The 27,390-nt window shown below is 35.5% G+C and overlaps 1 protein-coding gene across 2 annotated transcripts in view; it reads left to right on the forward strand.

Moving 5' to 3' along the window:
* Positions 1-26,787, forward strand: part of LOC306884551 (SPARC-related modular calcium-binding protein 2-like) — a 32,388-nt gene extending 5,601 nt beyond the window's left edge. The window contains exons 2-13 of one of the 2 annotated variants that reach the window (XM_079440508.1): positions 4,526-4,688; positions 7,542-7,648; positions 7,890-7,989; positions 8,784-8,828; positions 11,363-11,413; positions 11,509-11,580; positions 16,058-16,241; positions 18,506-18,588; positions 24,142-24,241; positions 24,510-24,757; positions 25,989-26,026; positions 26,219-26,787. In XM_079440508.1, coding sequence (XP_079296634.1) covers positions 4,526-4,688; positions 7,542-7,648; positions 7,890-7,989; positions 8,784-8,828; positions 11,363-11,413; positions 11,509-11,580; positions 16,058-16,241; positions 18,506-18,588; positions 24,142-24,241; positions 24,510-24,757; positions 25,989-26,026; positions 26,219-26,242 — 1,215 coding nt within the window. In that variant the 3' untranslated portion in view covers positions 26,243-26,787. Of the gene's footprint in view, positions 1-4,525; positions 4,689-7,541; positions 7,649-7,889; positions 7,990-8,783; positions 8,829-11,329; positions 11,414-11,508; positions 11,581-16,057; positions 16,242-18,505; positions 18,589-24,141; positions 24,242-24,509; positions 24,758-25,988; positions 26,027-26,218 lie in introns of both variants that reach the window. The other variant, XM_079440507.1, reaches the window with a different exon arrangement.
* Positions 26,788-27,390: the final 603 nt, after the last annotated feature.

Genomic DNA, 27,390 nt, shown 5'->3' on the forward strand with positions numbered 1-27,390 from the left:
TGGCCCATCGTGGGGCACAATGCACTCTCTGCTGGAGGTTGGCCCCTGGATCATTGCTTTCAATCCCACAATGCCTCACTGCCAAAAGGGGGTAATAGGATTTGAGCTTTGTGTGCTGGTGGGTCTTCTGAAAAATATGTCATTTTTTTCACTCTCTCTCGCCTCTTTTTTTTTTTCGGGTCCTCTGCTTCGCTTTTCATCTAAATGGATTTTTCTTTGAGAGGCAATGATAAAAATGGAGAAAAGAAAAAACAAGGGGGCATAGCAGCTGCGGAGTACTGGAAAAGCATTTCTGGAAAAACAGACAGTGGCTTGTTTTGTCTGCACTTCTCTGCAGTAGGTTAGAAGAGACATTATATGTCATGTAAGAGACATGTTAACATGATGGTGGTCATACATCAGTGCCACATACACACATAAACACGGACAAAGAGGTCCGCTGCTGGCTCTTTAGCTCTGAATCTGGATCACTTTCACAAAGGATTTGCTGTTTTGAGAAATACTGGTTCTTAAAGTACCTAGAAACCAATAAACAGATCTAAAGAACCTATAATATAAAATCAAAAACTTTTTTATTCTCTTAAAAGCCATATAGCAAACCAAATGTGCTGCAAGAACCAATGAAGAACGTTTAACTAAACATCGAAGCATAACTTGACAGGAACAGACATGAAAAAATACTTCAATTGTGCAGCTTTTTGTGTTTTTATTTTTTTTTACTAGGATTCTATGTTTTTCAAAAGAGAGAAATAATACAATTTTGACCTTGGCCAGTATGCAACCACATAGCAACGCACAACAAATCTACTTCATTAAAACTTGTTTGAAAACATAAATATAATATAATATAATATAATACCTTAAAACTAACATTAAAATTACAACTGAAAATGTAAAAGTAAAAGCTAATAAATATATAAAATATTAATAAATACTGTACTAAACAAATACTGCTAAAACTAATACTAACAAATACTACTAAAATAACACTGCTTGTGGCACAGAAATAATATATTATAATATAATAATATTACATATATATATATTGTCAGCCGGTATTGTCTGTAATGTTGACTAAAACTAAAATTAGCTAATTGAAATAAAGGTGAAATAAAATAAATATAAAAATAAAACTTAAAATTAAAAAAGTTAAATGTACTTAAAAAGTTAAAAGTACTAAAATTACTTAAATAAATTTAGTCTATAGGTAAATACATATTTAAGAAAAAAAGTGCATAACAATATTTCTAAATCTTAGAGTAAAAGCTGCATGGAAATTGCAGACGTCTCTGATGTGTGTTCAGAAACAGTTCTGAATGCGATCCTGTCACTGTTCTCATGTTCTCATGGTGCAGAAAGCATCTGAGGTCTGTTTGGCCGGTTCTGGTGGTGTCTCTGTGGCCAGCTGTTGATGCTGTATACAGACAGCGGTCGTGGGTGGCTTCAGATTCCCCCGGTGATGCTCAATGGACGTGTCTAGGTTTGGCTGCGGCTGAATTGATTGGTGATTATTTGGCCGTGTCTGGGTTTGTGGGGTCTCGTTTGGGTCGATCTGAAATGCTGAATTGTTGAATCGCTAAATGTGTCTTGGCCGCAATGAGGTCTCTGCGGTGGTCGTGTTGGTTTTGTCCATGTCTCAGACGCCGGCTGTGACAGAATTGAACTGCGTTGGCCGCGATCGCTTGGCCCGGGTGGGAGGACTGTGAACTCCATCTCGGCCGGGATGGCGAGATGACCATCGTGGCCGATTGTGGTCGGTTCGGCAGCACTCCGGGCAGAATCTGTTTCCTGACATCTCTGTTGGGCCTCCTGCGAGCTCCCTGACAGCAGCGCTGAGAATGACGGAGCGGAAGGGGCACCGGGTCACAGCTGCAGAGACCAAAGGGAGAGGGCGAAGGGAAGATAAAGAAAGCGCATGTGTGTAAGACAGACACAAAGAAAACGCAAGAGAGCGAACAGAGTGAGAACAGAGAGAGAAAGACTGTGTGTTTGTCAGAGATAAAGACAGAGAAAGAGAGGGGAAGAAAGAGATTCTGTGGCGGGACAGAGAGTTTAGAGGGGGGTCAGTGTCAGCCATGATCTCAGACAGCGAGAGTCTGTCAGTCACAAACCAGCGCACACAGACCCCAAACAACCAACTCAGACCCTCTTATTCACGACTTAATGTTCATTCATTCATAAATATTCTGAATTAAGAGTGAAAAGAGATGAAGAGGACTGTTGTCCTTTTGAAACATATTTTTATGTCACACACAGAGACAGGATGCATTGCAGCCAATCGAAATAAAATTGAAATCGCGATTGGCCAAGTTCAATAATTAAACCTCAAAGGGGGTGTGATTTAGTGAAATAAATATATCGCCTACATGCATGTTATAAAAAAATAAAAATAAAATAAATAAAATGTGTGGACTGAAAGCTGAAGTAAAATTTCACTTTCAGTCCACTTTGAGGGTTCAAGGTTCAATTTGATTTAAAAATAAAATAAAATAAAATAAAAAAGTGTGTTGAATGGTTGCTGAACTAAAAAGTGGATAAAGAATCACTTTTAGTCCACTTTGAAGTTCAGGTGCAATGTGAAAGTAAAACTTAGCCCTTATTATTCAGTTTGCTTTTTGGTTTTTGGTTAATAATAATATAAAAATAAAATAAAATAAAATCATCTGTGGATAGCAGCTCAGATTTTTGGTCTTAGAAAAAATTCGACAAGAAATGCATTTTGATTGACTTGCAAGTAGCTTGCCAAATCTGACCCAAGCTCAAATATATAATTAAAATACTTTATAATAAATATATATTATCATAAAATTTAATTTGATCATAAAATTGCTGCTATCCATAGCTTTATACTCTCACTGCATTTCAACAACTGGCTAATTTGTGGTTATTTTGTTATATCTCTTAAGGAATTTTACAAGAAACATCTGAGACAAAGATCCTACCTTAACAAAACATCTCCAAGATCTCCATTTACTGTCCTATAAGCTATGAAAGAGCAACCTCTCAGCACTAACACACACACACACACACACACACACACACACACACACACTTCCCCAGCATTCATCAACTCTAGATTTACGATCAGAGATAACAACAGAGTTGTCTCCCATTGCCAGGGGCAAAGGGCTGATCCTCAAACCCTCTCTGAAACCATCTTCCAGGTGCAGAGCTTCCTCACACACACACACACACACACACACACACACACACACACACACACACACACACACACAGAAAGTCATTTGTAGGATGTCAGCCAGTGCTAATTTTTGTGAGGGTAATGATCATACCCATCAGCTTTATATGAAGAATCTGTTTTCTTTCAACACTACTTTCATTTGCTGTTTTCCCATGGTTGATTTATTGGCTGCAGGTGAGTGTGAGTGTCTCAGTACCTTTTCAAGTTATTTTTGCATTCGCCAGTTTAGACGATTATAACTCATCTGAACATTAAAACACGCACCTGTGCAGATAATGTCCTGACACAAAGCGAGTCGATTTCCTGTCCACTCTTGAATTTGTCGGTGATTTGATGTTTGCAGTGTGTTTGAATGTTCCTGCAGTGCACAAAGAGAAAACACACAGTATTCAATCAATGCGAGTGTGCGAGTTGTTTGTGGCCTACCTGTGCAGGTGTGAGAGTGACAGACAGATAAAAGCGCTACACGAGAGGCCATCAGCACCTCTGCCTTTCTCCCACAATCCCTCATTCACAAACAAGACATGACACGGACACAGAGGGGTGTGTGAATGCTATTTGTCTCTCTGTGTTTTGTTTGTGCTTCTGTGTATGTATTATTTGGTAAATGAATGTGACAGAACAATAGAGAATGGAGTGTGTCATGAGCTCAAAAGATGCCAAGCCCTTCACTGTCGACTTTTCAAAAAAAAAAAAAAAAATTATATATAAAATTATATATAACACATATAACATATTATATAACATAATACTTGAAATGTATTTGTTGTTTGCCCAAAATGCACCAAAATAATTAATAATTATGCTGCCTGCTAAGATACTTTATTTGTGACAAAGATGTCATCAAATATATGCTTCATGGTGATCACAACAAGTGAAATGAAAAATGAAAAATGAATTAACTAAATGAACAAATTAATAAAAATATACAAATTATATTATCATTTTTATATACACATTGTATAAATAAATGTTTATAGAAATATAAATTATAATATAAAATTATACATATATTTATATGCTTTTAGAAACATAATTAATGTGAACATATATATTAATATATATATAAATAGAAATATGTTAATATTTTTAAATGCAAATAAATGTTTGATCTAAAATTATATTTATATATATTTTTTAAATGTAATAAAACACATTTAGAATAAAATCTATCTATTTTTTTATTTAAATATTAAATTGAAATGCAATTTTAAGTGTCAAAAACGTTTATTTAAATTAAATGTATTATTTGACCCAATATTTGTGTGCTATGTATTTTTATTCTCACATTGTTAGCTAACATCTTTCTGTCTATCTTCACAGTTTCTGCGTGTGGAGCAAGATAAAGAATGCAATATGGACTGTTCTGGAGCTCCTCGCAAGCCGCTGTGTGCATCAGACGGAAGGACCTTTAGTTCCCGCTGCGAGTTTCTCCGTGCAAAGTGCCGTGACCCTCAGCTGGAAGTCATACGAGGGTCATGCAAAGGTCAGGGTTCACCAATCAAACGTGAGCTGCTGCTAGTTGGCCTGGTGCCTTTTGTGGGTCAGGGTCGAGGTGGGCAGGGTTAAATCCATCTAGGGATAAATGATTCTTTGACGAGACAGAGCGGGATTTTGCAGAGTACAACACATTGTCCTCTATGACATTTCAAATTGTACTCTTAAGAGGCGTTCACACTAACAGTGATCTGAAGTGACCTGAAGTGAGTTGATGATTTGTGGTGACACAAATGAAGCAGATTCAAGTTTGCTCCTGATTATGCATCTTAAAAAAAAAAGTTTTAATGTTTAGAAAAACCTTAATCAATAATAAAATAATGCATTTAAATACATTTAATAATATATTTATTTTAATAATATATGAACTATTATATATTTTTAATAATATTATTATATATTAATAATATATTAAATATAGCTACATTTAATAATCATTAAATTTAATACCATAAATTAAAATTAAATTATCAAAAAATATTGGCTCTGAAACAGCTTTTCTTTTCTAATGATGTAACCAAGGCCACAATGGCAAAATAAAAAAAATCATATAGCCTATCCAGTTAAACCCTGACGGACAAACTCAAGATCCAGTGTGGATTATGAATGCTATTTTATGTTTTCTGTAAAATCACTCTATTTGGAATGCAAATGAAATAGCAAAAGCGTAGCCGTATATAAAAATATACAATGAAAATGTGCATTTTCACTAAATCCATTAAATGAGAAACATCTTTGCTATGATCTTGATGGGGATCTTGCCTCATGTGTACAAATAAATGTACAGTGGCGCATTCATACGTGTGAGAGATCGGTGGTCATTTGTATGAAGGGAGGGGCGAACGCTGTCAGTAACCACAGAGGTCAAAGGTCAAATGGCTCACAAACACTCTCATTGTATTGGGCTCGGCAGGAAGACTCTCGTGCCCTGTACTCTTTTCTGCTCTGAGCTCTCTTTCTTTTTTTCTGTCTTTCTGTCTCCCGTTCACTGTTTCTTTCCCTACTAGTAAGCACAATGTGTCATTCTTATATTGGGATTAAAGAGGGTGTGAGAAATAGAGAGAGAAAGGGAAAGAGGTACAGAAAGAGGATGAATTATGTTCCGCTAAAATGAGAGTGAAAGAAAACCAAAAAGGAAAGATTAGATTGGAAAGGGAAGTGCATTCAGGGATTGTGCAGCTGTGCACAAACGTCAAAGTTGAGAACAGTTTATTTCAGCACTCTTTATATGATTTGTCTCTCCTTACAAACAGTGATATAATAAATGTTAAATAAATAAATAATAAATGGTGCTATGCATAAAAAGCAGGCTTTGTTCCTTTGCTCTGAACTATTTTTTACATTTTTCCACTCTGGAAACACTCAGTGATCAGCATCCTTCCTCTTTTATTCAGCATAATTGTGATAAAGCATGCTGTTAAGCAAATGCCTTAACTGTAGTTAAAAAGACAATATTATTGATTTAACTGCACTGACACTATCCACTGAGAACAAAATTTGAACCGACTTGAGCTGAATTGCCTTCTGTAGAGCTGATTATTGAAGTTCATCTGAATTATGAACTTTTCATAACCAACGAACTTGCAAATTTGACAGTTATTAAACTAAACTGAGCTGAATAATGACACTATTATCTTCTCTAGAGCTGACTTTCAGCTTAAATTGATTTTATCATAATTTTAACACTGTTATTATTAATGTGAAGCTGATTTAAAGCAATATGTACTTCATAAAGCATTATATAAATAAACGTAACCTGACTTGACACTCTAATAGGCATAAAATATATAATGCACACAAACACTGGGTAAAATGGCTAATCTCAGGTCTATATTTTAGTGATTTTTTTTTCAAAACTGAATGATACAGTGTATACATAGATTTATAGGTTAGCATTTACCTCGTATACCATCTTTTTCACTGAGTTCCTTGCTTATCCTCTCATGCCATCCCTGACTAAAAGTGTTTTAATGATTTGCCCAGTGGAGAGAGTGAGTTTATGTCTCCATTGAGGTCTGGAAGATTTTCTGCCTAGCTGCATCAATGACATCCACACACACACACACACTCACACATAAATGTACATACAGATGCATTATAGCCTGCTGGACACCATCAGCTCACACAGACTTAACACAGAATGACAGAGCGAGATCTGTGATAGTTTTACCACTGGACTGGTATAGAGATAGTGACTCCAGTAGGACTGTTTGTCTAATTCCCAACCACACACAGGGATACACCACTTCCGAAACATCTTGAATTATTCTGTGTCTGAGAGGTCACATGTCACTGCAAAAGAAACCAAGTCTTATTTCCTGCTTCATTTTCTTTTGCCATTACCATTCTTTCCTTTCCTCTGAAAAAAAAAGAAAAGAAAAAACACCCGTGCCACATCAGTCAGACAGAGAACGCCAGAGGACTCGCCTGTCGGTTTGAATTTAATGCACTCGCTCTCTGCGGACTTTCTGTTTTCTATATTACACTGACACGATGAGCAGAATAGTGAATGTGCGCTTAAAGTGAAATAATGGTTATATATAGAAAAGAGGATGGACAGAGTTTGTGAACAAATGAATCATCAAGTTTAGAGTACTTTTCAAGATCTCTAAAGCAGACGTGTCATGCATTTTTTAAGAGGGCTTCAGTGGCAGTCCTGACTCACTTTTAACTACTTAGCTATTTAATAATCAGGATAAAGACAATTTTCAGTTCACAACAAATTACCTATGAATCGACTGACCAAACTAAGACATGGGAATGTGTTATTTTTGTCATACAATAACATGGATGGCTATATAGTTTGTCGGACTTGCTGGATTTACCCGTGTTGTGTCTCCAGATACGTCCAGGTGTGTGGCAGAGAAGAAATACACAGAACAGCAAGCCAAGAAACTCTTCCCACAGGTGTTCGTTCCTGTCTGCAACCCTGACGGAACTTACAACGAGGTATGAGATATAACGATAGAATAATAAAACGATGGATGGATGGATAGAGGAAAATTTAGAACAATAGATGGACATACTGATGGATGGATGGTTAGACAGGCAGACAGACGACAGACAGATAGATAGACAGATAGATAGAGAGATAGATATTATACTTTTAACAATTTCACTGTCAAATTTCTGAATTTTTCTGCCCCTCTCTTTGTCTTTTTTCTTTATCTCTGCTGTATTTGACTAACAGGTTCAGTGCCACAGCTACACTGGTTATTGTTGGTGTGTGACACCCAGTGGCAGACCCATCAGCGGCTCAGCAGTAGCCAATAAGAAGCCTCAATGCCAAGGTACCATACTTCTACCCCTGCTGTTTTCCATGCCTTTATTCTACTTCGTGCTTCAGTCACGTGTTCTTTGTTTTCAAAAGAGATTTTCACCTCATAAATAGTACTCTGAAGTGATTCCAAACTGTGATTACACAATCTCGGTGTTTTGGCACATTACAGTTGTTTAGGAATATAAATCAAGAGAGAAATGCAGAAACTCAGCGTCTAAGGCAGTGATAGCACTGCGAGATGCCAAAACAGAGCTAATCCTAATCTACAGAAACGTTCCAGCATAACAATACCACATAACCAAAGCCATATGCAGTAAACTAGCATAGCACTGCATTAAACACACGCTCATGCACAAAACTGAAACTCAATCACTGCAGGCCATGGGTTCCTAGATCATAACATTGTTGGCTTGGCTTTGTACAACAACCACAGCTTCACTAGAAAAGGACCAATTAGATTTAATTGCACATGCAACAGCTTAATCAGTTAGGTCTGGGGGAGCATCACAAAACAAATGCGCATTTGGCAAGCAAAGCGCCCAACTCAAACATTCTTGCTCTTTTACTCCAAGATAGTGTCATATGGCTTTTACCCCCTGCAGCTTCCATAACATTATCATGTTCCTCTGTAGAGGCTTAATGCATAATTAAATAAGTCATTTCAAATCAACCATTCCTGGAAAACTTGACTCTGATCTGCAGGACACATTTGAATGTTATAGATAGAATGTTATAGGCAAATTCTAGGTGTACATTGTTAAAATTTTAGTGTGAGTAACCTGTGATTGTCCTGTTGATTTTCAGGGTCCAAGAGCGGTAAAGTGAATCCGAAGGAACCAGGAAAATCAGGTAAATACCCTCAACGGTTTCTTTTGATATGGTAAAGACTTTCAAGAGGGGCAATCTGCACTGGCAGCTACGTTTTAATGTGTGTGTGTGTCTGTACTGCGAGTTACGGCTTGCCATTCTAATATTTTGTGACTTGAGAGTGCTGAAGTTGCTTCAGGGCTGAAAGTAAATGGTCATATGTTGGAGTCGTTAAACAGAGAGACGCTGTAATAACAGCCTTTGCTTTTCACAGTCGTTAAAACGAAATCGAAGGGCTTCACGGTTTTGTCATAGCACCGCAGTGAACATTAACCACTTCACCTGGATGTCATTTCTCTTCTTTCCAGATGAAGACCTTTCTCATGCACTACTAATGGCACTGATTCCCTCCTTTATGAAACAAAACAGACCACCTGATTTCCAGATAATCACCCTATTTCTTTTCTCAGTTTTAAGGGGAATGTCTTTTTCCGTTTAAACAATCAGCTATGGGAGATGTGAAGGTTTACTTCTTAGATGTTTTAACTCTTCTAAAGAGCGTATTGATTAAAAATGTGATTTTACTTACGAAATGTCAAATTTCCAAGTATACCTATTAAAAAAAGGCACTGTAATATAATGGAAAATTTAATCAAGTTCAGTCACCAGAAAAGCTGGTATTTTGCTTTCCACATCATTTCAAAAACTAGCAAGCTGCCTCAAAAATCTTTATTAGATGGGGGACAAAGTGAGACAAATGAAATTCTAGTATATATATATATATATATATATATATATATATATATATATATATATATATACGGCCTGGTCAGTAGTGCACATAGCACAATGATAACCTGGCTTTGCATCTTGGGTCGTTTCCCGATCCCACGCCTTCTCCTTCTTCCCACCATATCCTGTCGCTTCAGGGCTGTCCTATCAAATAAAAAGCAAAAAGCCACAAAACATAGAAAATCTTTGATGTGTTGAGCTACACTTGAAATTTTAGAGTCATATAAATAACATGGTCGGATCTCATAATACTTTATCACTTCATCAGAGTGCTGACAGTGGCTGTTCCCCAAGTTCCCAACTTTTTCCCAAGGATGCTAGTAGAGAAAAACACACCAAAAGAAAGAGGGGGCAGTTTATCTTCTGCCCTCTGATGAGTTAATGGTGACCCTGCTGAGGTTAACCACACCTGCGGCTCTCAGCATTTTAGATTCCTGTGGCCAGCGTCTAGAGATTCATCCCCTTCTGCACACATAACACATATGTCCGCTTTCTTGCATGACTGTTCTCCAGATCACTAAAATATGAACTAAACAAAAACATTTGGGTTTTTTTTTACAGGGAAGGCGGCTTATTTTTGCAAACAGTGTCCAAAATTCATGTTTTGCCAGCCATACATATTTCTTACCAGTCACGAAAATGTATTTTGCATTATTTTTTTTATAAATACATTATTGTTCTCATCAATTATCACTAATATATATATATATATATATATATATATATATATATATATATATATGTATATATAATGACTTCTTGACTATAAGACTTGACTATATATGTATATAAGACTATAAGACTTCTTAAGATTTTAAGACCAAGTAAACCCAACCAGTATTGATATGGAAAAAACTTACTCTTCCTTCTGATCACACTACAAAAAAGTCAAGCTCTTTCTCAGTATTTTTGTCTTGTTTTCCAGTGCAAATGTCGTGACTTAAGATGTCTTGTTTTCTGAGAAACTGATCAAAATTAAGTGAAGTATTAAAACAAGATCAAATATCTGCCTATAGGCTCAGACAAATCAACTTAATTCAATGGGAAAACAAGTTTGCATACCCCTTTGACAGATGTTTATTCTGGTTTTAAACAAACTCTCAATTTGTTCAAATTCATTTTGCATCTCAAGTGTGTTGATTTAAGAAAAGAAAAGAAAAATACTGAGTAATACACTCATTTTTTGCAGTGCATGAAACATTTTTGCCATGACTTTATGAATTTGAAACTACTGCTCCGATTTAAGACCTTTTTATGCCATCATTTGTCAAAGCAATGGGGATTTATTGTCACACAAGTTCACTCAAGGGGAAAAATATTTCCTAGATAAACAATTATCCAAAGAATAAGTCTTAAAAAGCCATGAATTATGTTGCTGAGTAACATTTTTCAAGTCACTTGAGCTAAATTTTTCTCACATTTAGTGCTTGGCGAGTGTTAATTTTGGACGCTTTTTTGTCACCTTTGAATTTTTGCATTTACAGGCTTCTATATTTGAACTACACTGCTTTTTGTCATAAACGAGTGTTTCATGGTGTCAAGCAAAGAGATTGAATGTTTAAACTGTTTTTTCTTTCTTTCATCGAGTCAATTATAACCACTAAACCTCCTTTAACCCTTTATCTGCCTGTTTATCCTCCTCCTCTGTTAAATTCTGTTCTTCCATCTCTATAATCTATCCTGGCCGGGCAATGTGCAAATGCGTTATGGATCATGTGATGTGACTGTTCAGCTGACACTCGTAATTGTAGTTTCCTTGCAAATGTTCTCCTTTCTAAATGCAGATCCGCCAACGTTTTTCGTAGTGGAAACCCAGCCGTCCGCTGATGAGGAAGGTGAGTGTCAATGAAGCCTTTAACTGCCGTGTAGATTGAGCGCTCACTAGGGTTTGAGACCGAACTAATGTTTTGTGCATTCATGTGTGTTTTAGAAATCATCCCTCAGTACCCCACACTCTGGAAACAACAGGACCTCAGCCGACAAAACAGGACAAGAACACAATGTGAGTTACTGACAAACATCTCATCACTTTTCAACACAAAATGCTAACAGAGCTAGATTGGTTTTGTAGAAGACAGAAAATTGTAAAATGCTAAAAGTTGTTATTAACTTACTTAGTATGAGATGTCAGTGGACTTTGCAGTTTGAGTTTCAAATTTGTCTCTTGATGTGTCTGCTGAAATAACAAAAACAGATGAATGAGACACCTGTTGACATATGGAATGATTATAGATCTTTAAAGAGGACTTTGGATGCAAAATTCACTTTTACATGGTGTTTACATATAAATGTGTCTTAGCAGCAGTGTGTGGACACAACCACCCTACAATGATAAAAATCCATTCCCTCCTTTTTTTTTAATCCCTCAAAAACCTACACTGTCTCAATTAATGTCTCTTTTAAAACTAATAGGAATAGTATAGATCGATGTTGAAACTGAAAGAATTTGATACCTCAGATCATCTGATCTTCAAAGAATTTAATGAGGAATTATTGAGTGCATGTTAAATACCTAAATTTTAATTACGGTGTCTTATATTGGGAAAGTTTCAAACACTGAAACATTTTTAAGACCAATTCTGAAATTAAGAGAACCACATGTTTCTCTTGGTAGCAAATAACTAGGGGAAACATCTGAGAAACTGGAGATCATAGTGTTATTTTTATTATCATTTTCAAACCATTATAGTATTTATTAATATTTTGAATTAACTTTTATTTTTATATTTTCAATTTTAATTTTAATTTTTGTTTTTATTTTGGTTATATGCTTTTGTCATTTTTATTACTTTTTATATATTTATATAGTTTAGTTTGAGTTTTTTTTTTTACTATTTATTCATTGTAATTTTTGTGTTTATCTTACATCTTTCGATTAGCTGCCAGGGTAGCATTACTATTTTCTAAGTTTTTTATCTGTTATATTTACTGTATTTTCAATGGCCATTTATTTATTTGTTAATTTTAGTTAACAATTAAGGCCTAGTTTTAGAAAACAGTTGAGCTATTAAAAGACATACATTTCTTTTGTGATTTATATATTTTGTTATTTTACTTTATTTTTTATTTATTTATTGTATGGGAATAGAAAGAGAAAGCAAAAGAGACAAAGACAGATACTTATCTGTAAGTATTATGAAACTGTTGCTGTAGTTGCTCAAACACACACACACACACACACACACACACACACACACACACACACACGTTGGTTTTTGTGGTTTATGGGGAATCTCCATAGGCGTAATGGTTTTTATACTGAACAAACTGTGTGTGCTATTGCCCTACACCAACCCTACACCTAAACTTAGCCCTCACAGGAGACTTTGTGCATTTTTAGATGTTCAAAAAAACACCATTTAGTATGTTTTTAAGCCTTTTGAATTACGGGGACATAGGCAGTGTCCTCATAAACCACATTCATATTGTAATACCTCTGTCATACCCATGTCATTATACAAATTTGTGTCCTCATAAACCACATAAACATGCACACACACACACACACACACACACACACACACACTCTCTCTCTCTCTCTCTCTCTCTCTCTGATTGAAGCACATATGTGAAGATCCAGCTCACTGTGGCACTCAGCCATTGCCTGACATGTTGATCTAATGAAGGAATCAACAAAGATGTCATTAAAAACCCATCTGGGAAAAAAATGACGACATGAACTCAGTAAAAGATCTAATTCTGATGACATTATTACAGAGTTTGTGTGTTTTTGAATAGACTCCTTTTTGCGTGTGTGTGTGTGTGAATAGCTTGATTGTAAAGACCTTTTGATTTACAATCAATTAAACATCAGTGCAGTGCACTGAACGCTGATGGTTTTGATTACGGCTGATTCGTTAAGGTCTAAAGGGTGATTATCACTATTCAGATACGCTCAGAATAGAATTGAACAAAAGACAGAGGCAAAGAAAAGATGTCTCTGGGTTAAAAAAAAAAAAAGAGAATAACCCATGGCAACATTTTCTAAAACAATGCTCACATGAAGCCAAAGACCTGACAACACCACAGAGAAATAGAGAGGGTAACTATAAACGGATGTGGGAGAGAGAATACCTTAGCAAATACATAGCACTGCACTAAATACCACTCAAAACAGCTTAGCAACACCCTGAACATCCTAGCAACCACCCCGAAAACCTTAGCAACTGCATAGAAATGCACTTAAAAACACTCAGATCAGCTTAGCAACAGTGCAAATACACGGCTGCAGTAATTTAAATGCATTTTTGTGATATATTTAGAACACTCTTAAAAATAAAGTTCTTAAAAAAAATTTTTAGTTTTTTATGGAACTAAATGGTTCCATAAAGAACCTTTAACATCTGAAGAACCTTTCTGTTTCACAAAAGGTTCTTTGTAGCGAAAGAAGGTTCTTCAGATTTTAAAAGGTAAGAAAGAGATAAGGAACCTTTGACAGAATGGTTCTTTGAACCAAAAATGGTTCTATGGCATCACTTTAAAGAACTTTTTAAGCACTTTTATTTTTAAGAGTGTATATGTAATATCAGATACTAATGCTAGACCGAAGTCAGTGATCATTTTCTTTGATAATGTAAATATGTTTGTATATAATTTATTAGCTGTTTGAATAACTGAAATGTAAGCATTATAATTAGCTTACAATATTTTTTATTAAACTGTAATCAGTTTAAATACAAATTCAGTCATATTAAAAATATTTTATGACATGACATCCATATCTAGTACTTTCCTAATAAGATGCAATGTGCGTAGTTAATAGAATACACTAACATTAGACTACTTTTAGCCTGGAGTTTGTTCACCCTCCGTCTGTGACTGACAACCATATTTTGTGCTGCCACAGAATACATTAGAAACCACATATCATCTCTCCATTTCTCTCTCTCACACACACACATACACATTTTTTTTTTTTTGTATATAATCTTGCTTGCATTAGATCAGGCGGCTCAAAGCGTTGCTGGAGAGCTGTGTTGTGGCACATGAGATGATTGGTTCCTGATGCAGCGAAATCTCATGGCTCAAAGGTTGTGCTCCATATGGATCATTCGTTGTGTCTCTCGGAGGATTGAAAGGAAGCGCTAAGTTGCCGCTGTTTTCCCAAAACAATGTGTTTTATGCAGCGATTCTCTGCCCAAGGTCACTATCTGCAAATGCAGGCACCTAGAGACAATGTGTAAATATTTATGCTGGTCGAGCAGCAGGAGCCCTGTGCAGTCATTAACTTCTTAATGTCATAAACATTCCCGCAGACTCCAGATAAAGCACAAGCTCTCACTTTCTCTCTCTCTGACTCTCTTACTCCCTCCAATATGCTGTCCATCCATCTCTTCACGGCCGTGTCCAAGGCCTCATCGTCCAGTCAGTCATTGACTTCATTGCCAGCGTTCTTGTATGAAGGCACCATAACATGAGCTGAAACCAATTCAAATGAGCTTTAGAGATAACTATGAATATTTAATAAATGTAATGCTTATTTCTGAATATGGAATCATAAGTTTAAAAAAAAGCATTTAATTAATTTGTTCAGTTAAGTTTGATTAATTTGTTCCAATTAAATTTAATGGATTTAATTCAAATTTGATTTAATTTTAATTTATTATTAATTCTTCAGACATCAGACTTACATCAGACTTAATACAATGCTAAATTCTCAGTATGAATGGAATCGCAAGTTGAAAAAATAAAATATGTATTTAATTGATTTGTTCAAGTTTAATTACTGTAAATGTATTTCAATTAAACTAAATTTAAGCACTTTAAATGTATTATTAATTGTTTTAACATCAGACAGCATACATTCTTTAATATTCATTCAGGATCATGAAATATCATATTTCATAAATACAATGCTTATCTATTAGTATATAGATTTATATATTTTTTTAATTGACATGTATACATTAATTTGCTCAACTGCCAATTAAGTGTAATTAATTTGTTTAATATGTTGAATAATAAATGTAGATGTATTAAATATTTATTTGTTAACACATATAATAAATCCAAATAAAATAGAATAAAACATTTTAATTTAATTCCATTTAAATTTATTGTAAATTTTTTCAACATCGAACATCATTTAACTGTATGTTCTTTTGTCCAGACGAATCAAACCCAAGATTATGGGATACCATATGAGGGGTGCATCCTTCCAAAATCATGGAATTAGATATTAGTCAAACATGGGATATTTTTGGGAATTATTAATATTATTATTATTTAAGATTTTAGAAAAAGTCTGTTATATTCTAGTCCTCACAAGCTATTGTGCATTGTCTTATGTACTACTTTTATTGAAATTTCAAGAAGTTACTTTTTTGGAGCTTGACACAGCTCCTGGACACTGTCTCCCTTCATTGTACGGAAACACAGATGCTTGGCTTCTCTTCACCACAGAGAACACTGACACTTACTCACTCATATTGTGTCTCCTGCAGTATTTCACTCCTTTCCTCTGCCTTACTTTACCTCAGCGACCTCGTGTGATCAGGAGCAGCTGTCAGCACAAGAAGCAAGACAACATAAAAACAAAACAGTTTTTGTGCCGGATTGTGCTCACGGTGGCCTCTACAAACCCGTGCAGTGCCATCCCTCCACCGGGTACTGCTGGTGTGTCCTGGTGGACACTGGACGACCCATACCTGGCACATCAACAAGGTAATGCACTCAATATAGGATTTTTTTTGTAAAACAAACAAAAAATACATAAAAACAGGTGAACAATTTTCCAGTACAGCTACTAGGATATTATTTCTACAATGCATTTTTAAGAGAATAGTTCATCCACAAATGAAAATGTAGATGAGGTTGAATTTTCAGAGACTGGAAAACTTCCTCTGCAGTGAATGGGTGCCATCAGAACAAAAGTCCAAATATCTGATAAAAACATCACAATAATTAAGAAGTAATCCACACAACCACAGACCATCAATTAACATCTTGTGAAGCAAATAACTGTGTGATTGTAAGAAACAAATCCATTATTAAGCTGTTTTAAGTTTGAACGGTTGCTTCTGGCCAAAATATGAGACCATAATCTATTATAACAATTCATCCAATGAAATAGTCCATCCCCTGTTGTCCTCTTCAATATCCACCAACAAATTTGTTTAGAACTCTTTTGGACTGCTTTTGGTTGTAAACGGTGCTTGTCCTGTGCAAATTTCTCTCCTGATTCAGGCGAGACTACTTTTTCACTGGAGAATGCAATATAACAGATAGAGGACTCGTAGTTTAGCTTGAAGCAACAGTTTGAAGTTAGAAGCATTGCTTTTCACTTCACAAGATGTTAACTGATTTACTGGAGTGGTGTGGATTACTTGTGATGGTTATATCAGCTGTTTGGACTCGCATTCTGACGGCACCCATTCACTGCAGAGGACCCATTAGTGAGACAGTGATGTAATGCTAAATTTCTCCAAATCTGTTCCGACAAAGAAGCAAACTCATCTACATCTTGGATGACCTGAGAATGAGCAACTTTTCAGCCAATTTTTATTTTTAGGTGAACTAGCCCTTTAACATCAGCTTCAACAAAATGTTATTTTAAACACTTTAAAATACCTCTGGCGCCTCTAAGAAACAAATCTGCCCTTATTTAGTTGCCAGAATACAATTTAAGCAGTTTGTCTCTATTGAAAGGAAAAACCAACCACTTGGCTTTTAAAATGGTAAGTGCCAGTTGACCTGTTCAGTACAGTACATCTAATATACACCCGGGGCAGGTCTCATTCATCCACTTACTATGGGGTACAAAATTGAGCTTTGCAGTCTCTCCGGGGCCAATACATGGCCTAATCTCATTCAGTCTCTTTTAACATTTCGAGTGCAGCTTTCGTTAAGAAAAGCTAAATATACCAGCAAATTATTCTGATTAAATACTCATCTGCTAACAGGTGGGGCTGCTCATCCGCCCCAAATCTGATCAAGAAACCTGGCAGAATGACAAAACATTGTGAGTGTGTTTACCAGGGGTCAGTGACACTCTCTGTTTTCAGGAGCACATTTAATGAGCTGCAGGAGTGTTATGGAGCGATGCTGTGGATTTCTGACCATCAGGGCAGTGTGCCAAACAGTGCATTAGAGCATGCATGGAAGTGCTACCTCTCTCTCTCTTTCTCTGTTATTTGGGCAAGTCACCTGGCAATGATTGGAGAACATTTACTCTACTAATGGGGCCATGAACGTTTCTCTTGTTTTACACTTCTTACTTTTTCTTTCCACCGTTCCCTGCATCTCTGAGCCGTCCTTCTAGTGACTGCATCCTAGTACAGTTGTTGTGAATACATAAGGTGATCAAAAACTCTTCAACAGAAGCATATTCAGTTAAAAAATATCGGATGATGATCCTGCACACTTCTATATTTATAGAAAGCCTATTAAATAAACAACAAACATTATCTGTTCTCCAAATTTTGATTAAATATTGTCGGGGATTAAGATCTATTTAAAAAAAATGAATTAATTTCAGCAAATTTCAGTTTAATAATGCCTTAGTTTTAAGTATATCAAAAGTTATATACACAGTATGTATGTGTGTGTATGTGTGTGTGTGTATAACTTGTATATGCATATAGATATAACAATAGAATGATAGAACGAACACATAAATCATTTATAGACAGATAAAACCGAACAATTATAAATTATTTTGCATATCTTATATATGTACCTATAGTATATACATATCATACATATTATTATTTTGCAATATACATCACAATGGTGAAGAAAAGATCATCTGTATTCACCATTATTAAACAGTATTATGTTATTTTGGTCTTTGTGCTATTTAAATGAAATCTAAACATTTTTCTTAGCATTGGTGGAATGTTTTAGCTGTTGGACCCATCACTGTGTAAACAATAATGCTTTGTGTTCACTCTCATTCCTTCTCTGTTTTTTTCTCTCTCTTGCTGTAGATTTGAACAGCCAAAATGTGATGGAAATGCCAGAGCCCATCCAAACAAACCAAAGGACCATTACAGGAGCAGGCACCTGCAGGGTGAGCTTAACTGTGTGCTTATGAGCAATGCGAAAATATTGTTCAAGGCTTGCTGGAGAGTGACTTAAAAATAGCAAGAGGACTAGAAACAAGGCTACAAAAATGAAAAACAACACTTTTTTACCAAAGAGGACCTCAAGGAAATAAATAAAAATTAAACTGAATAGGTGTCTTTTAATAGGTGCACTACCTGTTGTTTGGTTCATTTTGCAAATTTGATATCACATTTTATACATGCACAAAGTAAACATAAAAATGTCTGTTTAGGCATCTATATGTTATTGCTTGTAAGCTCAGGTATGTGTGTGACATCTAGAGTCTAAAACCATCTCCTGGTTTCCCACGACCCTACGGTCCGCATAGACGACAGATGTTAACAGATCATCTCAGTGAGGAAAGGGGAGGTAGAAAAGATAGATTACAATAGATAACACGAGCTTAGGAGGATGACAAGGAGGGATGAGTGTGGGGGAGTGGCCGAGACGAAGAACAGAGGAAAAAGGAGTAGAGGGCAAAGATAAAAAACAGCAAAAGGAAACAAGGGAGTGACTTCCATTTCCAGCATGAATGAAGTCATTGATTAGACTCAAAATAATAAATTCTGCAATATTCCATCCCTGTACGTGGACTATAGGTGATATATTTAATATTTACATATTCAATATTATTTTATATAAAAAATAAGTAGACTACAGTTCAAAAGTTTGGAGTCAGCTAGATTTTTTTAAAGAAATTATTACACATTAATTTAGTCAAAAGTGTCAGTAAAGACATTTATAATGTAACAAGTTACATGTCCAACAAATAACAAGTAATGTCCAAGTTTTTTGTTTCAAATAAATTATTTTATTTTAGGATCCTGAAAAATGTTGCACTCTTTCCACCAAAAAATAAATATTGATAATAAGAAATGTTTCTTAAGCAGCAAATCAGTATATTAGAATGATGGTGTATTAGAAAAAATGATGATTAAAAAATAGCATTTCCATCACAGGAATAAATTACATTTTAAAGTATATTTGAATAGAAAACAGATATTTTAAACTGTTATAATATTTCACAATAATTGTAGCCTTGGTGAGCATCAGAGACTTTTAAAAACATAAAAAATCATAATTTATAATTAACAGTTATTTATAATTAATTAACAATGAAAACATTAATATCATGATTTGAAAGATTTTACCACTATAGCATCTAAACTTCACTTCTGGTTCATTCAAATTAGTTCATTTCAGACCAAATGTATAAATATTATATTTGTATACTATTGCTGGCCTAATACCCACCCTTACAAAAAAATGTAATGTGGCGGTACTTTGTTATTAGTTGGAATAGATAATAACTCTGGCATTTAAACATCTACCATGATTCAGAATAATTGTAATGCATGGTATAAATACTATAGTGTTTACAGTATTATGGTATTTACTAACAAAACGTACCCTGTGTACTTCTAAAAATATCATGGAAATACCATGGTAATTTTTGTTAGTGCAAGTACATGAGAAATGCCTCTGTGCTTTGTCCCAAATAACAGAATGTGTAGTAACCCTGGTCAGACTTTGACTAATAGGATTATCTACATACTTTAATTAAGATTAAGAGGTGAAACAGGCTTTTGAAACAGTGTGAGAATGTGTGTGTTACTTTGCTATATATATTTGGGAATCAGACAATGCCTCCCTTTGGAAATGTCTTCAAAGGTGAAGGGATTCATTAATAAGTTTGAGAAATTGCTCAGTGAGGGAGTGACAGTCTTATCTTTTATGAGCTTATTAATTTTATGTTATCACACTGATTTATGTATCAATATGGAACATTTTAGAGTGACAAAGACCAACACACACACATACACACACACACACACACACACACAAATTCACAGAATTCATCAACTCATTGCTAACACTCACTGATGTTGGTGGTGATGTCCCTCAGTATGTTGTCACTTCCTGGATGCTGATGTCATCAAGGAACAAACTTTTTATTATTTAAAGGGATATTACAAAACCTCCCACACTATCAGAAAAAGGCTATAAAAGCTGTCACTGGGGCAGTACCCTTTCAAAAGGTAAATGTTTGTACTTTTTTTTTTTTTTTTTATCCCTAAAGGTGCATATTAATGCCTTAGAGATACATATTAGTATCGGAAGTGCACATTTTATTAGTACCTTTTGAAAGGGTACCACCATAGTGTCAGCTTTTCTACCTTTTTTTCTGAGAGTGCAGTTTGGGAAGTGATATTAAAGACAATAAAAAAGTAGTAGAATTATTTAAAATGCACCCCTACTTTCAATTAATTGTAACTTAGTTTAATATTGTTTAATATCTGTACTGCATAATGACCCAGCTTAGTAAACACAGACTAATTGTTGGTCACTATAGGCTAGCTTTGCCACTTGGCACTCTGGTAAAAATGCCAATATCTCAATATATTAATGAATAAACCTCTGTTCCTCAGGGGTGTGTGTGTGTGTGTGTGTGTGTGTGTGTGTGTGTGTGTGTGTCTGGACGTTCAAGCTGCCAGCAGTATGTGTACAGGTGCTGTTGTGTGAGCAGCTCTCTGGTCACGGCTGGTTAATTGTGGTGTAGAAGGGGGGCTGATGGGGGCCGGCTGCTGCTGGCAGCTAAACGTCCAAAATCCACAGCCAATACCGCAATTCTCATGACTCTGTTGCAACTTGAGATTTTTTATGTAAGTTCCACAAGCTGCAGGATTCTGGGTAACGGTGAAATGTTGTCAAATGCAGGATCTGGTTGGGTTTACTCAGTGAATCCTAACTCAGCATTTAAATTAGCTGGAATAAAGTGTGAAAAAATGTGTGTTTTGGCCAACAAAAATATTTCATTCCTGCAGCATTGGATTGCTTAGCACATTCATATAGATATCATATCATAATACTGGATTTTTTTTTTTTTTACCAAATCAAACAGCCTTATGTTAGACAAATCATATTTAAGCTGTATTTTCTTTACTCACACAAGCAATGCAGTTCAAACTCTATAAATTCATCCTAAAATGGAACACAAAGTCACATTAAAAATGTCATTTTCTGACTAATGTAAAATGGCAAGAGCACAAAGAATTCTTAAAAGGTCAGAAATGTTTGTTATTGATTGTCTAGACTACACTAAACATTATGTTGTTTTTATTGCAAAAGCAAGTAGAATGCCGTTCCTCGTATGAACAGATGTCACGGATGTTTTATTGTGTCTGGTCTCAGTGAGGAGCAGAAACTTTAGCACGACACTCGCTTGCAAACCTGCACACGTTTAAATGTCATTTTGCCTTCTCTTTTCTCTCGTGTGAGGCCTTCTGTTTACCTGATCACGCTCGCTCTCACACACACCTGTTCACGAGGACCTCGGCATGCCTTTGCTTCTTACACCAGAGAATCTGTTGCCTCTGGGCCTGACCATAAACAGACCAGCATGTGAAGACTCCTCCTTGCAAACACACACACTGACACACAAATACAGACACACTTTCCCTTTCTTTATCTTGCTTTATTTGGACAGACAGATGGATATGAGAAAGAAGGTGTAGGAGTGTGTTAAACTCCCTTGGTTTTTCAACAGCCAACGCTTCATATCTAAAGAGCAGGGTGGTCAATATACATGTGCATACATAACACAAGCTACTGAATGAGATGGGCACAAATTATGCTGAAACAAAACACTTACTGTAAACCAAATTTACTTAAAAGGATGTGACTGACTAAAAAAGAAATTGTTTACTGTCCATTGCCAAAAAAATTGCCTTTTTTATTTTGGATATATATATATAATTTTAGTAATCAGCATATTATTTACATGTTTTTTTTTTTATTAAATATTTCTTAACTTATTGCATGATATTAATGAGGATTATGGGGGATCTTAACTAAAGTTAATTGCTTCCTAGCTAACAGGGAATGTTCTCAGAACTAGTTATGAACAAACATTCCCCCATAATGTTAATATAACATTTGTTAAAAGTTATCTCAAAACATTAGCACAAAAATGCTATTTATACATCATTCATGTAATGTTTTTTAAATGTTACTACTTGTTTCAGAATCTTTAGAGAACATTCAAAAGTAACATCCCCGTAATGTTTTCAAAAAACTATCATAACTGTCACAATCCAAAAGAAATCCTAAAAATAGGCTTAATTTATTATGCTTAAGCAAAATATAATTTCTAATTTTTGTGGTAAATTATGACCAGGGGCCTTATTTATCAACAGTGCGTATGAAAGGTTGTGTTTTGTGTCCTTACACACATTCCTACATAAGGACAAGTTGGTAGATCCCACACTTTGTGTGAAACTGTTTTTACGCACTCATTGCGCACATATCTGTGCATACGCACTGTTGATAAATAAGGGGCCTGGACATGTTTTTGACTGGTTTGTGGGTTTCACCCAAAGGCCTCAATTCCCACAGACAGCAAGTGTTTACCTGTGACCATAAACTCAAATCCTCGGTTTGATTGGCAGCTGTCATCTTCCTTGGACAGGATATAGGGGAGGGAGGACTGATTTTTACGACAAGGCGGTGAAGAATCTCTGAAGCCCTAACATTGTTTAACTCTCCTACTCTCCAACATCTTTAAGTGCAGTTGGTGTAAAAACATCTGACAGCTTTACATCTTTCAGTGTTTATTGGGCCACCTATGGTGCCAGTACCTCAAATAGCCACTAGTATTCACTAGCTAGACTATACATTAACAAATAAGGACCATGGATTTTTGTATAATGTTAGTAGAGTTGTATTCATCATTCATTAAGTACTGTAATCATTCAGTACCATGGTATATACACTGTAAACTGTGAAAATGTGCATTTAGTCTGGTGCATTTTTAAAAATGCTAAATTACATTCAGATATTTGAATGTTTGGGGTTAGTAATTTATTCCTGTGATGCAAAGCTGAATTTTCAGCATCATTACTTAAGTCGTTAGTGTCACACAATCCTTCAGAAATCATTCTAATATGCTGATTTGCTACTCAAGAAACATTTCTTAGTATTATCAATGTTGAAAACAGTTGTGCTGCATCATATTTGTGTGGAAGCCGTGATACTTTTTTTAGGAGTCTTTGAGAGAGTTCAAAAGAACAGCATTCGTTTAGAAAATAAATCTTTTTCAACATTATTAACATCTTTTCTGTCACTTTTGCTTCATTTAATGCATTTCTTGCCAATTCTTATTTTTCTATGTATATGATCGCTGAGTTGTATAGTGACAAAATCACATATAGTTCAGTAATTAAGACCAGAGTAGCAGTAACAGCTGTTTATGAGGTTTCATAGCTGTTTAACCTGAAGGTAAAATGTCACATAAAAGGAAGTCTTGTTCTCTTTTAATTTTGTTTCATCATGGGATTTTGTTAAGTAACAACGTAATGTCACTAAAATCCAATAAAAAAAGAAAATTTAGACAGTTTTACAATCAAAAGGGAAGCACAGTTTAACTGAATAGTTCACTCAAATTCTTTTTTGTCATTCTAAACAGTTATTTTAAATCCTGCAGCTCTTTCTGTAACACTCGCATCTCTCTAAATTTCAGGATGTCCTGGGGAGAAGAAGACAGAATTCCTGACCAGCGTTTTGGACGCGTTGTCCACAGACATGGTCCATGCAGTAACTGACCCAGCCTCTGCCGGCAGGTAAACAAGAAACTGAGAAAGGACAAATGTAGATGTAATGGACCGGTTCATGAATTTGACTGACCCTGCCTACAGTGAGGTGTAAAAATATTTTTTTAGTTCATAAGCTGACTGACTAGAATAATTGACGTTGCTATTCAGGCCCTTAACGCTCAAAAGGCAGCAAATGAAAATTTAATATTTATATACAGTACATGTTTCACAGGCATTGAACCAGAAAATAAAGTGCGTATAAACATGTTCAGTGTTTGATTTTTCCTCCATTCAGGATGTTGGAGCCTGACCCCAGTCATACTCTGGAAGAGCGAGTTGTTCACTGGTATTTCAGTCAGCTTGACAAGAATTCCAGCGGTGACATCGGAAAGAAAGAAATCAAACCGTTCAAGCGTTTACTGCGCAAGAAATCTAAACCCAAGAAGTGTGTGAAGAAGTTTGTGGAGTACTGCGACATCAGCAACGATAAAGCCCTGTCTCTACAGGAACTGATGGGCTGTCTGGGTGTCACTAAGGAAGAGGGTGAGTCTCTCTGTTTCCTGATGGATGTCCGATAAATAAGGGCATCTACTGTACATACTAGACTAGAGTTTCTACTGCATCAGAGAACAGTGGGAATAATTTGATTTGTAATGCTAGAGGAAAAAAGTGATGCACCACTGAATGCACTTTTTAATGCATTTTGAATGCAAAATACACTACTAGTCCAACCTGATTTCATGAAAGTGATCTTTTTGATATTTTTGATACTCAAAAATGGACTTTGGCATGTATATTCTACGCGATGGGTAGGATTAGGGTTGTGGGGTAGATGCGTATCATATGCACGCTAACAAATTTGGTATCATATGCACGTGAAAATGGCATTTTATATGCACACCAAACACGTTCGTATCATATATGCGCCAAAGTCCATTTTTGCGGATCAATACCACGCATTTTCATGACACCGGGCTCACTAGTCTAAAGTCTGGGGTCGGTACAGTCTCTTTTGCTGACCAAGGCTGAATTTATTTGATCAAAAACAGTAATATTGTGAAATGTTTTAGAATTTACAATAACTGTTGTCTATTTTAATATATTTTACAATGTAATTTATTTTTGTGATCCAAAGCTGAATTTTTTAGCATCATTACTCCAGTCTTCAGTGTCGCGTGATCATTCAGAAATCATTCTAATATGCTGATTTGCGGCTCAAGGAATATTTTGGATTATTATCAGCACTGATAATGAGCGTTTTTTTTTTTTTTTTTTGTGAAAACATTCTTTTTTCAGGATGCTTTGACGAATAGAAAGTTTCAAAGAACAGCATTTATTTGAAATATAAACCCTCTGTAATAAATTCTTACCGACCCCAATAAGATTTTTGAAAATCAGGTCCAGTTGCGTTTTCCAATCTGTGAGATCCAATTTGTTTGAAATCCTTATAACTATAAGTCAATTATTTCCACATAATTATGACTTAGCAACATGATTTCTCTTATTCAAATTTAAACAGGCATGTTTTTATCCGTGGATTTACAGCATTGTCTTACGAGCAGCATAAACTCAAGTGTTCTGTTTTTTGATTGGATGAGGGAGATACTGAGCTCTACCTATTGTAGATTCAGCCTGAGCTTGTTTGAAGACTGTGTGGTCATTTTAATGACCATGAGCGCTTGAATTTGTTTAATAACTTTCTCAGAAATAACCTGTATTGCCGTCATGTAATGGGGAACAGGCTTGTAAAACATTCTCATTGCTTTTTCCCCAGGGGCAAAAACAGGTGAAGGCACAACATCTAGTAAACTGGTGAGTTAATGTCAGTGGCTGTTAACATTCACAACATGCATTCCAACCTTCCCCTCTCTCTCTCTCTCTCTCTCTCTCTCTTTTATACAGAGCAGTAGATTGAAACCAATTACTAATACAAGTAGATAATTGCATTTATAAATGAAAGCCTAAAATCGCATTTCCCTCATTCTCTCATTTGACTTTTTTCAGAACCTGTCAAAGAAGCAAGGCTGAAGTGGCTGCTGCGATTGTTCCCGCTCCCGTCCCGCAGATCCTGCCCCCACCAAAACGATGATGGAAACCATAGTCTTTGCACTTTGTACTTTAAAACAATGTAAATTCACTTTGTAGAAAAATAAGGTATTTAAACAGACTGCTGAATATGTGAATGATGTAGTTAGCATTTTTATGTCCTTACAACAAACAACAAAAAGAATAATAATAATTTAACACATACAATGTATGTGTCCTTTGTGAGTCTAAAATAAGTATACTTTTCTAAGTTGTACAAGTTGTATTAAATGTTGCATTTGTCAAGGCCATCTTTGTTGTTACGTATTTTGTTTTTGTCTTTTCTTTGGCTAATTTCTGGGTAGCTTGTAATGCATCTAAACTGAGTTTTTTTTAGAGGCCTCGATTTAGTTTTTAATACCAAATCCCAACTACTGCCTGAGCTTGGAATTATTACTGATTGTAGTCCTGTATCACACATGAAATGGTAGACAGATCCTTTTGTTGAAAGTGCTTCATGATGATTAGAAATAAAGAAGTCTTTTATAATATTTTGTATTCTTGTTATTGTGAGAGTGTGTAAGAGAATTCACTGAATCTGCATGCAGAAGTTGTAGAGGAAAAACAAACGAACATACATTATGGATATCTTAATGACATCATAAAATTTGTTTTAATTTGAGAGGAACATGTAGATGCATTATTCTGTTTTTCCTTTTGTATTTCCATCAGTGACCTAAAACTGACCTCATTATTTTACCTCTGGGTGTAAATTATGATAAGCAGATCTGGTGCTGGATCTGTGAGATTAGATGCCGCACTTTGTGGTTTTAACACAGCAGGGAATGTAAAGATGGGGATCAGTTGTTGATGCCTCAAAGATGTCAAATTCAGGATTTTAAAACAGCCCAGCTGCTGCCTGAACCCCTCCTACATAATATCCAGAGTGCTTCTGCACTGTATGCAGAGTGTTTTTGTCACTCTTCTGATGAATATAACATTCATTTGTTTGACAATGTACACAGAGAAATGTTGCTCATTTAAAATCTCATTTTGTAAGTGACTTTCTGTTTTAAAGATGTTTTCTTTTGATTGTTTGACTACTCGAAAGAGAATATATCCAAATATAACAATTAATTTGTGTTTGATCT

This window comes from Barbus barbus (assembly GCF_936440315.1).
Source record: "Barbus barbus genome assembly, chromosome: 18".
NCBI lineage: Eukaryota > Metazoa > Chordata > Actinopteri > Cypriniformes > Cyprinidae > Barbus > Barbus barbus.